Source organism: Callithrix jacchus, chromosome 20 (assembly GCF_049354715.1).
Source record: "Callithrix jacchus isolate 240 chromosome 20, calJac240_pri, whole genome shotgun sequence".
Classification (NCBI taxonomy): domain Eukaryota; kingdom Metazoa; phylum Chordata; class Mammalia; order Primates; family Cebidae; genus Callithrix; species Callithrix jacchus.
In genome coordinates, this window is record NC_133521.1 from 15,023,287 (window position 1) to 15,036,262 (window position 12,976).

Sequence of the window (12,976 nt, forward strand, 5' to 3'; positions counted from 1 at the left end):
AGGCCTGGACTGAGAAGAGGGACGCCACTTGCAGACAGCCCTGGCCCACAGCCCTAATTCTGTCCTCCATGGACACCTGCTGTCATAGCCCTCTGGGCATAGTGCCACTCACAACTTCTGGTCATTAACCTTTATTCTCTCTCTTCCCCACCCCCACCCTCCTCCACCCTGCAGGCAGCAAAAGAGACCTTGGCCAAAGCTGTGCTGGCGGAGCTGCCCCAACAAGTTGTGCAGTATTTCAAGCATAAAAACCTGCCCCCCACCAACTCGGAGCCCGCCTGAGCTCCAGTGCCCAGCAGCAGCATGTCGGCTGAGCCTCCCACCCTCCCCCAGGAACATGCATGCTCACCCTGCTTCCTTGTGGGTGGCCTTTTTTTACCAATCCAGATCCACATTTTTATTTTTTACAACCGGACCTCCACCCCCAACTTCCTCCAGCCCAGCTGGGCTTCCTTTGTTGGAGTCAACTGTTGATGCTTCCAGGCCAAACCGGCTTCCTCTCCTCCCCTCCCCACCCTTGCCACCCTTAAGTATTGAATGTACTTTGTATAATTTTAGTGGAATTATTATTGTTATTGAGAATAAAGTTTTTACAATCACAACGGGCTTTTTCCAAGTAACTAGCTGTTCACTCTGATGAAAGGAACGTGTCCTTGGTGTATACTTTGTGTCATAGCTTGCACCTAATTCCTGCTGTTTTTTTGTTTTTGTTTTAAATACTGTGACTGTGTTCTATTTGTTATATACTCAGGGTAATAAACGAGTTTCAGACATCCCTGTGTCAGCTCCTTCCTCAGCAGGGACCTGACAGGCTCACTGATCTGAGAAAGGAAATGTAAGATGAAAGTCCCCGCTGCAAGCCCGCTAAGTTGGTGTAGTCACTTCTGCATGGGGACATGCATTCTACATGATAACCTGTTAAATCACTTCCAGCTAACAGGGATAACCTGTTAAACTGGCACAGAACCTGGCACATTGTACAAACTCAGTAAATATTTGTGGATGAATCAATGTGCAAGTCCACACCAGTTTGATTGGTTACACTCAGGTGCAGCCAGTACCACATATCCCTACCCCACAACTGGACAGCAGTCCCAGCCACCCATCTGCCCCTCGTCGGGGCCCCCGGGTGTTTCGGTCAGCCACTGGAGGTCTATGAAAGCCTCTCTGGCCTCAGGACCCCAAGTGGGGCTGCTAATGACCCTGTTGTTTCTACCACATCCCCCTCTCTGGGCTCAGGCCCAATTTTATGAAACCAGCCAGTGGACCCCTGAAAGTTCAGCACCCCCTCCCAGGTCCCTCCTTTCTTCCACATAACACCTCTTTCTCTTTTATCCACCTGAATGACTCCTGCTTGGAGCTCCAGGTAGCCCCTTAGACATGGGCTTCTGTGTAACCAGTAACAGCTAACCTTCCTATTAAGTACTGTTTCCAGCTCCGTGTACAGTGTTTTGCAGGCACTTTTTTGAGACAGGGTCTTACTCTGTCATCAAGGCTGGAGTGCAGCGGTGAGTAGCTGGACCACAGGCATGCACCACAATGCACAGTTTTGTAGAGGCGGAATTTTGCCTTGTTGCCTAGGCTGCAAGCACTATCTTGGTGAACCCTTCCGAGCCCTTGACAGTGACCATTTCAGAGATGAGGAGACAAGCAGAGAGGTGAATCAAGTCTACTAGAGGCAGAGCAAGGTCTCATACCCAAGTCTGGCTGCCTCCACGGCCCACACTTGCTCCAGTGCGTTGAATGCCTTCCCTTGGCTTTGGATGGGGTTCTTCTGCTCAAGCTGCTAATGAATTTGTTACTCTGTGCCACGGACATTGGGAAGTCAATTGTCCCCACCTACTCTCCTGGTAATTCTTACTAGGGCCTGCTAGGATTGGGCACCACAGCACATAGATTCCCATCTCTTAGTTCCTGGTGAGCTCCAGCCAGAGTTTTTCTGGTGGAAGCGAGTAAGGGATACTTTCATCCTAAGCCTCTGATGCCCCTACTGATTCTGTGGCCACCAAGAGTCAGCTGAAGGATCTGTTAGGGACACTTCTCTCTAGAGGGCCATAGGACGCCACAGAGCCCAGATGTGCAGACTGTCCCTTGGAAAACCACAAAGCACTGGCCCCCAGGCCGGCAACATGGGTGGAATCCCACTCCTCCTTTATAACCTCCCGTGGGAGTGACTTACGAGGGAGGCTGCCATCCACTGGGCCATGTGAAGGCGAAGCCCCAGCCTTGCAGTGGGGGTCTGTCCCATATGCTCCCACTCATAGGTCACTTCCTCAGGTGTGATGGCTACGGACCCCACATCCAGGCTTCACATTGAGGCAGACCCAGCCATCTCTGCTCTCTGCCTGCTCCTTCTCTGCCTAAGGAGTGAGTGGGTTAAGTCAAGCAGGCCCTTTATTCCAGGCTGGCTTCAGTTCAGAAGGGAAAGGAATGTGTCTAAACTCTTGACAAGGCCAGCCAAATCACTTTTTATTTTTTTATTTTCGAGACAGAATCTCACTGTCACCCAGGATGGAGTGCAGTGGTGCAATCTCGGCTCACTGGAGCCTCCACCTCCTGGGTTCAAGTGATTCTCCTGTCTCAGCCTGCTGAGTAGCTGGGACTACAGGCGCATGCCACCTTGCCTGGCTAATTTTTATATTTTAGTAGAGACGGAGTTTCACTATGTTGGTCAGGCTGCTCTTGAATTCCTGACCTCAAGTGATCCACCCACCTTGGCCTCCCAAAGTGCTAGGACTACAGCCATGGCGCCCGGCTCCAAATCACTTTTTAAAAAATCCAAGCTTTGGTGCTGCTACTTGGTTCCTGCACATGGACGGCAGGCTGAAAAGTGAACTTCGAAATCTAGCCGGAAAGATTCCTTCACCCTAAATCTCCTCCACAGAAGCCTGGGCACTGGCATTTGTTTAAGTTTCACTGAAACCACAGAAAGCCGGGCTTGGACTTAAAGGCTCAAATGAAAATTCTGGTTCTGTCACTTAGCTACGCACCTCAGGCATGTGGCCCTAGGAATTCTGATTTCCTGTACAATATAGAAAAGGGCTGCTTCACAGGACTTTTCTGCCCCAGAATGAAAGACATTACGGTCCACGAAAATAACGCACAAATGCCCCAAACACCCTGGCACATGCATAGCAAGCTCTCAGTATACACTGAACGAAAGAAACCAACACAAGCAGTGATGTGCATGACTATTACTAAAATAGTAATGGAAGACTAGCCTGCAGTATAAAGCACAGGTGAAGGGCTGTCCCTCAGGTTTTTCAGCCTCTGCCCGCTGCAAAGCTCTGATGCTGCGGCCATGTGCTGCCTATTCCCGGTGAGGCTCCCTCTCTCCCTAAACCGCTGCTCCAGCAGGTAAGGGAGCAAAATGTCAGCCCCTGCCAGTGTCACTAAAGCACAAATGTGTGACTGGTTTCTGTGTTCAACCTGTGACTACAAAAGTGTTGCCAAGAACCCAGCCTCCCACCGAGCAGAACTTGCATTCCATCCTGTGATGCCTAAGTGGGTTGGGCACGTGGAAAATACCGAAGTCCAAATAATCTGCACTGCCACAGAGCTCTCTCTGTTTTTCTGGAGGGGCCTAAGACAACAGCTGAGCCATATACCCACGGCTAGGACACCCGTGCCAAGGAACCCGGTGTGCCTAAGCAATTAACATTTAGCTAAGAGGGAAGCATACAGCAAAAGCTGGTGGTTGGAGCTTTGACGACCAGATCTGACCCTTCGCCCATGCCAGTGTTCTAGCTGCAACTGAGGAAGGCGAGTGGAATAGATAACCCTGCATAAATCGACACTAATGGAAGCTCTGGCTATGCCACCCAGAAACAAGGGAGGGCTGATGCTAACAGCACCGAGGGTGGTCACCATCTGTCAGATACCGCACACCTAGCACCTAATCTAGGTTATCTCTATCTCACTAGGAAGTTAGTGGTGTTATTCCTATTTACCAAGGAGGAAAGTGAGGTGAAAGGTCACACTAACCTTGCCCAAGTGACACAGCTAGTTATAGTTGGCTCCTAATTCATAACCACTATGGTGAATTAGACTGAGTTCCCAGAGAGGAGTGGCAGAAACAGTGTGGAAGGGCTTAGGCAAATGAAGATCCTCTCTTGGGTGGGAAGGAGGTAGCCAGAAGGGAAGAACTCAGGAGCTAGAGTGAAAGAAATGAGGATGCCTGGCACTAAGTCACCCAGCTTAGGGGCTCCTGACTCCCAGTCTAGAATGATCCTGAAAAAACCTGAAGCCCCCGCCCCCACTCAACCTTTGGATTTGAGGAGCCAGCTCTGTCTCTTGTGTACTTAGATTCAGGGAAGATATACACAAGTAGGTAGCCAGCCACCTTTTTGGGTCTAGTCACATCAGCTCCTCTGCTTTTTATAGATGGAAAAATAGATGCTTCAAATTTCACACTCCCTTTCTCCACCCAGGTGGGTGACAAGCTAGATAATCCTCCCCAAACAGAGCTGGCAGTAGGATTCCTATTAGCTTTCTCCCTCACATGGCTGAAGAGTGGTAAGAATTCTACCACTCAGGACAAAGTAAGCAAGCTTAAAGAAAACCATGCCAAACTGTTTTAGTCCCGTACTTACCCAGTTATAAAATCCCAATTATTAAGGCAGGAGTACTACACTTTATGGTTTAAAGCAGTGTTTCCTTCCAGCCCTGTTTATTCTATTCTCTGTTGGGTTCGAACTTCAAGGTCTACATTAGATGCTTTCCAAGGCTGCTTCCTTTGTTGGTCAGATCAGACGCTGCTTTGTTAGCTGTAGTTTTTACAGAAGCTGTGTCTCAGTTCCAGAGCTCTGTGCTAATGGGTACAATGGAGCCTGATGCAATGATCACCAGTGATTCTCAGTCCTCCTGAGAAACCAGGAAGAGAAGTCACAGTCTGGAGAGTCTCAACCTTCTCAACACAATCTAGCTGAGAGAGATGGAGAGAGTTAGAAGCACAATGTTCAGTAGAGGAAAAACAAGATGCTGTTCTTTGACAGGTTTATTAGCTTTCACGTTAATCTGTGTTTTTAAACCCCGCACCCCTTTGTCAACTTCTTTCTCTATCAAGAGGTCATGAAGTATAGTCATGGCCTCTTAAGAGTCAAGCCACATAAAGATGGTGACTCTGATGCCCTGGTCTGCCTCCTGTAACAATGTGAGGCTGTTTTGGGAACATGCTGTAATAACAGGACTATCACAGGAACAATGAAGCAGAGAAGCAGAAGGTGCCTACACAGTTTTACCTAAATGTCGTATTTGTTAGGATGGAGCTGACACACATGTATTGGCAGTCAAGAACAATTAGCATAGAGTAGTTCTGAAACGGAGGAAGAATTCACAAGGCATCAGTTATGAGTGCAGGGAAGTCACCATCTGCCAACGGGCACTGGAGTGTCACTGCACTGCAAAGGGAAAAGGAGTGGGCTGGATGAGATCCAGAGGCCTCTCTGCCCACATTCAAAGTCAGTAGCTGCTTTGCCTGCTGGCATCACAGTGTCAACACATTTTGTATGTGTCTCGCTCAGTCTCACACCCAAGAAAGTAAAAACAATTGATGTAGGAACAAGGGGAATGGATAAAGAATGGAACAGGCTTATTCTGAAGCAGGAGAGCCTACAGACTGTTGTCAAAGCTCATGTCTACCTCTGTCCTTGAGGTCTCCACACCCTCTCCCCCTCCCTCCTCCAGAATCCAAGGGTTGAGCCCATTTCCCTTTATGAGACAAGATAGAGGAGCACCACTAGTTTTTGGCTGCTCATGGCCTCAAGAGTTGCTGTCTGGAAAGGAAAAAGAGCAGCAGGGGCAGCAAAGAAAAGTACTAGGGCAGCACCCTTAAGTTAGAAATAGATTCCACAGTTAAAAGCACAAATATAATATGCATTAAACAGAGAAGGGCCTCGATAGAACAGTCATAAAATGCAAGTATGTTCCACTAGTTTACAATATTTGGATTCCAGGAGCTGCCGGAAATAAGTCATCTCATTAACATACCTACCCACAGTTCTGATGTCTGGCTATGAGTAAACAAGGCCTACGTTTCTCTAAGATTTTGAATCTCAAACTAAATCCTTTATTTCAAAAACAAACATAAAATAATTTCTGAGGCAGAGAAAAGGTCTGAGAAGATGGAAGTTTTCTTGTTAGCAGTCCCTTCCTGCATAAATGGGGTTGGAGAGAGGGGAAACGGAATGGCCAAGGGTGGAAAGCCTTCACAATGCATGCCGAGTGTGAAGCGACACCCCCAGCGGATGCGGTTTAGCATCTCTACTTAGTCACACAACATTAAGGACTGGTTAGTTCGAGGGAAGGGCTCCATTTCTTCACCTGGGTCAGTTCTCTTCCCCCGCATGCTCTACAATGCAGTGGAACCAAACAGCACACTCACCTACAATAGAATGTTTAAATAATACCTGTCCAATAACTGCCCTTACTTTTTTGTGCTGTTGGGAAAGGAAAGAAAAGAAAAAAACAGAAAGCAATAAAACCTGAACCTTTTGGCAAGCCAGCCGGTGCCTATCCTCCTAGGGCATTTTTAGTGGAACTTCGGCTGGGCCTTGCCCTCCTCCCCACGTCAGTGAGGAAGTGGCAGCGGGACAGGTTTGGTCATCTGCACTGGAGTGGAAAGAGAAACCAAACACGATTTGGGCCACAGGTAGATTCTGGCACATCTTTAGATTGGGTTGGTTAAAAATGTCACGTTGTGCACAGGACACAGGCAAAGGAGTTTTTTTTTGAGGGACATAATGTCTGTAGGTGGCATAAACGGTCCGATCTACCCTTGGGGAGGAGTTTCCAGCGTAAGCACAGAGAAACTAGGGGGCTTCGAGGAAGGTGTTGGTTCGGAAGATAGAAGAGACGATCTTTCCAGTGGCATTGATGGTGCCTTCGCTGTCTGAGCTGGACTCGGAGTCGCTGCTCCCAGAGTAGGCACCCAGGCCTGGGAGGATGCCGATACAGACTGCAGCAGAGGGGCAGTGGATGGAGGGGCCACTCAGGGAAGTGTTTCCGAGAGACTTGCAGGATGAGGCCTCTGCAACAAAAGGGGAAAGACTGTCACTTCATCACTGTTTTCCAAAGTTGACGACTGACATACCATGTGCCAGGCATTGTACCAAGGGCTTTTCCCACAGAGAAGCCTCAGAACAACTCTATGCAGCCAATACTATCATTGCCCTCGATTTAGAGACGGGGAAACTAAAGAAGGAAGGGAGGCTCCAGGAGGTGAAAGGACTTCTGAAAGTAAAGGGGCAGAGCTGAGACTTGAATCAAGGTCTTTTTAACCCCAGAGCCTGACTATACTCTGTTGTTCTCCATCAGCTCTGAGTTGCAGAACTAGCTACTTCAGAGTGTAACCTAGAGTGCTTTGATTTCCCTGTGCTCACACAGCTGTGAAATGGACACGTGGGTGGGGGATGAAAGGCTTCCACATGCCCTCAACAGTAGGGATGAAGACAGATTAAGAGAGACACTGTGAGCAGTATTAACAATTCCATTAACTTCTCAGCATATTATGCCATTTCTTACTTACTGACCAATATGCCAGCAAGCACAGATACATTTTCAAGGCCAAACATCAGCTACATGATAACATTTTCTTTTAAAAAATGTTAAAAAATTGGGCAGCCCCCACGACTGGAATAGGCTCCGAGGGACTCACCAGAATAATGCTCTGTATTAAGGGCCACTTTTCCCTGATGGGAGAGAGGAGTGATTCAGAAACTGACTTAACACAACCTTTGCTTTCCAGTTGTGTTATTTTACAGATGAGAAAACTGAAGCCTGTCAGGTAACATTTTAAGGCCATGCAGAATGTCACCTAGAAGCTAAGACTCTTTGTCTTACAGGAACCCCACAGTTGTTCTGCCATCTCAATGACAAAGACCTCAATCTAGACAATGCAGGACTTGGTTCGGCACGGTGGCTCATGCCTACAATCCTAGCACTTTGGGAGGCTGAGATGGGAGGACCACTTGAGGTCCGGAGTTTAAGACCAGCCTGGGCAACATAGTGAGTCCCTGTCTCTACAAGAAAATGTTTTAAAAAATTAGTCGGTGCCGAGCACGGTGGCTCATGCCTGTAATCCCAGCACTTTGAGGCCGAGGTGGGTGGATGACTTGAGGTCAGGAGTTCAAGATCAGCCTGCCCAATATAGTGAAACCCCATCTCTACTAAAAGAACAAAAAAATGGGCGTGGTGATGCATGCCTGTAATCCCAATTACTAGGGAGAGTGAGGGAGGAAAATAGTTTGAATCCAGGAGGCAGTGGTTGCAGTGAGCCAAGATCATGCCACTGCACTCCAACCTGGGTAACAGAGCAAGACTCCATCTCAAAAAAAAAAAAAAAATTAGTTGGGTGTGATGGTTGGGCCTGTGGTCCCAGTTACTCATAAGGCTGAGGCAAGGATTGCTTAAGCCCAGGAATTCAAGGTTACAGTGAACTATCATGGCACCAGTGTACTCCAGCCTGGACAACAGAGCAAGACCCGGTTTCAAGAAAAAAAAAAAAAAAGAAGAAAGAAAATGGACGACTTGAAGACGAAAGGGAAAGTTAAGAATTCTACTCCAGCCCTTTGCTTTTTCCCTGAAATGTTTCCAGCCTTATTTAATCACTACAATTTGATGTATAGGCATCATCCCCATCTTACTGATGAGGAAAGTCAAATCACTTGGCAAGGTTGTAGGTTGCTTAGGGCACAAAATGTTAAACTAAATGTGAATTAAAAGATAACATACTAAAATGATCATCTGAGCTCATTGCAGAGTAAGGGTTGGAGTTCACAGTTCATCGCCACAGGCTAACAAGCATACATCTTTTAGGGTTATGCCTTAGATGCGCGAGCGCCTCATTTACTCAGACATTTCAAGTAAATATGAAAAGAATACACAGCTCCAAGTATAGACAACCAGGAGTAAGCAAACAATACCACTGAGCAGTTAGAAGAGATATCAAACGGCCAGCACACAAAGTTCAAGAGATCAGTGTATTTACTTGTTTGTGCAAGAAACTCTAAGAAGGGAAAAGGGAGCTGCTACAGATAAGCAATGTTAAAACACAAAGATGGAGAAAAGTAAAATGAAAGCTGATAATGACTGCAGAGATAGTGAGAACAAGGCTACAAAAAAAGGCAAGAGCAAATACTTGCAACAAATATCACAAAAGCAACTTTCCTTAAGATACTAGGAGTTCTTCCAAATCTGTTAAAAAAACAACCAACAACTAAATAGAAAAGTGAACAGAAAACATGAACAGCTCACAGAAAAAGAAACAGATGAATTTTAAACATAAGGGGGTAAACAATATATTAGGAGGGAATGTGTTGGGAACAGCAAACTTCATATGTTGTTCGAGGGTACAGAGAAATTTGGCAATGTTCTTCAAACTTAAATGATGTTCATAAGAGAACATTCACTGCAGCACTGTTTACAGTAGTGAAAGACTACAGACACCAATATGTCCATTAATAGATGGCTAGGTAAGTAACGGACTACTATTCAACCATTAAAAAGAATAAAGTAGCTGGGCTCATGCCTATAATCCCAGCACTGTGGGAGGCCAAAGCAGGAGGATCACTTGACCCCAGGAGTTTGCGACCAGTCTGGGCAACACAAAGAGACATTGTCTCTACAAAAAACCTAAAAAAATTAGCAAGGTGTGGTGATATACACCTGTAGTCCCAGCTACTCAGGACGCTGAGGTGGGACACTTGAACTGGGGAAGTTGAGGCTGTAGTGAGCCATGATCACACCAACCTGGGTGACTGCACTCCAACCTGGGTGACAGAGCAAGACCCCATTTCAAAAAAGAAGAAAAAAGAAAGAAGAAAAAGAAGAAGAAAGCATCTCTGTGTGTACTATTATTGAATGATCCCCAAGATATTGTGCTAAACGAAAAAGGCAAGGGGCAAGACAGTGTGTGAAAGTTACAATTTGGGAGGGAAGTGGACATGCCCATGTATATGCATGACAGTGTCTAACAATACATAAAAACTGGCAGCAGTGGCTGCTCAGGGGAAAGGAATTAAGTAGCTGGAAAATGGGGGAGACTTACTTTTATGAATTTTTCTTTTTCCACATTCTTTTGAATTTTTCTTTTATTTTTTGAGAACATAGGTCTCACTATGCTGCCCAAGTTAAATTCCTGGGCTCAAGTGAACTTCTCGCTTCAGCCTCCCAGAGTGCTGGGATTATAGGAATGAGCTACCTCACCTGGCCTAAATGTTTTATTATGTGCATATATTACCAATTCAGACAATTTTTTAACACTTATCTGTGCTTGGGTAGACAATTTTTTTTAAAAAGCAATTACAAAAATTCAAATAACATGTAAGCCACTTAAACTAGGGAGGAATAATTCCATTTATCTCAGTCCCAGTATGAAAGCAAAGAAGTCAGAGGAGAAGGGTTGCTTGTTTGTATTCTCCACTAACTGTAAGCCCCTTGAAGGCAAGAGCTCTTTCATCACCATTCCACCTCCAGGACATATAGCACAGGGTCTGGCTCAGAGCAGGCTTGCACTCACAAGGGTCAGAAGTCAGAATGCAGGAAAATGTGTTAGACAGTTTACAGAGTTTCATTGCAATTGGCTAATTTGGGAAAGGGTATAAAAATGTGATGCTTTTATAACATTTGGGACATAACATCAATCACAACTTATACAGTATATTACTTATGTATACCATATAGAATGATACTTTCAGTATTCTTTCTATTAGAAAAATTTGGTTGTTAAAAAAAAAAAAACGGCCAGGAGTGGTGGCTCACGCCTGTAATCCCAGCACTTTGGGAGGCTGAGGCAGGTGGATCATCGGAGGTCGGAAGTTCGAGACCAGCCTGGCCAACATGGGGGAATCCCATCTCTACTAAAAATACAAAAATTAGCCAAGTGTGATAGTGCATGCCTGTAATCCAAGCTACTTGGTGGCTGAGGCAGGAGAATCACTTGAGCCTGGGAGGAGGAGGATTGTACCACTGCACTTCGGTCTAGGTGATAGAGCAAGACTGTCTAAAAAAAAAAAAAACAAAAAACAAAACACCAAAAAGCCTTATAAGGGTATATATATCAGTCACTTCGAAAACTAACTTATGTGAAATTGTTGAATGAGATATATCGTTTTATCGAGTACAGTCACCCCTGCTTAATGATGGGGATCTGACCTGAGAAATGCATCATTAGACAATTTTATGATTGTGAACATCATAGAGTACTTATGCAACCTAGATGGTACAGCCTACTACACATGTAGGCCATATGGTATACAGCCTATTGCTCCTAGGCTTCAAACCTGTACAGCATGTTACTGTATAAATACTGTAGGCAGTTGTAATACAATGCTCAGTAATTGTGTATCTAAGCATGTAGCTAAGCACAGAAAAGGTACAGTAAAAATATGGTATCATAATTTTATGGGACCACTGTCATATAAGCAAAATGTCGTTATGTGGTACATGACCATGTTTCAAGGATGAATGGAATTTAAAGGTCTATTTTACACACAAAAGAAGGATGAAAGTCAGAGTGCCAGTGGGGGTAGGCAGCTGGCTGAACGGAAGGATGGAAGTTAGCTACAAAAATATAATCAAGGAATCTGGACCACTATGGCATCAGAAGAATTTACATGAAAAGACCAAATATCCCAATTATCTAGGAGGTTTCAAGAAAGAAAAGAGATTGCAACTCTGACAAATTTCATTCCAAAAGCAGTTAACTGCCCAAAGAGAACAAAATGGTGCCCTCTGATCTCACCCATTTGGTGAAGTTTCCTGCCAACTTCTGCATTTGCAGGACCACATTGTCATACCAAATTAACACAGAAAATTACTAATAGAGAATGTTCTTAGTACTCAGACAGATGCGTGACTTGGGAGTAGATGGGGCCAACTTGTGCATTCACTGGCTCTGCTCAGTGCTTAAGTTCAGAGTCTTCAGTGGGGGAAGCCTGAATCTCTATCAGGGTCATAGAGTTGTCTTCTGGGGGCCCAAAGGGCAAATCCTCCTACTGCCAAGGACAAGACTGAAGCAAGCCTCAAGGAGCGTTCTTTTTGTGGAGCCTTAACTCCTAGCAAAAGAGGACACTTCCTGCCTAATTTCTGTTGCAAGAATGCAGAAGTAGGAAGAAAGGATTTAGAATGACAATAAGATGGCCCTGAAACACAAGTGTCTGCCTGAGATAGTTCAAAGAAGCCACACAAATTTTCCTTTCCAATTATTAATTAGTATAGTTCCTACCAGGAAATAAGTACCATACAGAGGGCAACTAATTTACTTGTGGAAATACGTTTAAGATTCGCATGCCAGGAGCATTTAACCCCAGCTACTCAGGAGGCTGACGTGGGAGGATCACCTGAGCCTGGGAGTTTGTGGCTATAGTGTGCCATGATCACACCTGTGAATAGTCAAAGCAATACAGCCTAAACAACAAAGTGAGATCCCATCTCTATAAAAATTAAAAGAAAAATATTCCTATGAAGTTTTGTGTGTGTATGTGTATTCACATATGCAGTATACATTTATCCTATTTAACCAAGTTTCCTATTTATTAAAAAGATGTCAGTGACAGATTCCAAAATTGCTAATAGGAGTATAAATTGGGATAACTTATCTGAAGGGCGATTTGGCAATATTTACCTAAATTACAAATGTATATCCTCTCTGACCTATCAAGTCTACTTCAAAGCATTTAACCTGATAAATTTGTGCAAGTGAAAAATTATGCACATGCAGGATTATTACTGAAACATCAGAACAGGGGAAGAATGGAAACAATCTAAGTGTTCAATTAAAAAGTGAGATAAATATACTATGATATACCCATACAATATACAATATTATACAGCCTTAAAAAGGAACAAGGGAGCACTTTATCTCCAATTATGCAATGATTCCCAAGGTACAATAACTGCTGAATTAAGCAATGAACAGAGTAGATTAGATTAAAATACTACTAATAATGAAAGTATCAAAACAATATATGATGTATTC

General features: G+C 44.9%; 2 protein-coding genes across 9 annotated transcripts in view; one reads left to right on the top strand and one right to left on the bottom strand.

Moving 5' to 3' along the window:
- Positions 1-773, top strand: part of CPNE2 (copine 2) — a 55,975-nt gene extending 55,202 nt beyond the window's left edge. For all 7 annotated transcript variants that reach the window (XR_013530505.1, XM_078358267.1, XM_008985920.4 and 4 more), the window contains one exon: positions 175-773. Coding sequence is in view for 6 of the 7 variants with exons in the window: in XM_078358267.1 (XP_078214393.1) it covers positions 175-282 (108 nt within the window). In the remaining variant the exon portion in view is untranslated. The remainder of the gene's footprint in view (positions 1-174) is intronic.
- Positions 774-4,981: 4,208 nt separating this feature from the next.
- PSME3IP1 (proteasome activator subunit 3 interacting protein 1) overlaps positions 4,982-12,976 on the bottom strand; it is a 38,730-nt gene continuing 30,735 nt past the window's right edge. For both annotated transcript variants that reach the window (XM_054248493.2, XM_054248495.2), the window contains exon 7: positions 4,982-7,027. In XM_054248493.2, coding sequence (XP_054104468.2) covers positions 6,810-7,027 — 218 coding nt within the window. In that variant the 3' untranslated portion in view covers positions 4,982-6,809. The remainder of the gene's footprint in view (positions 7,028-12,976) is intronic.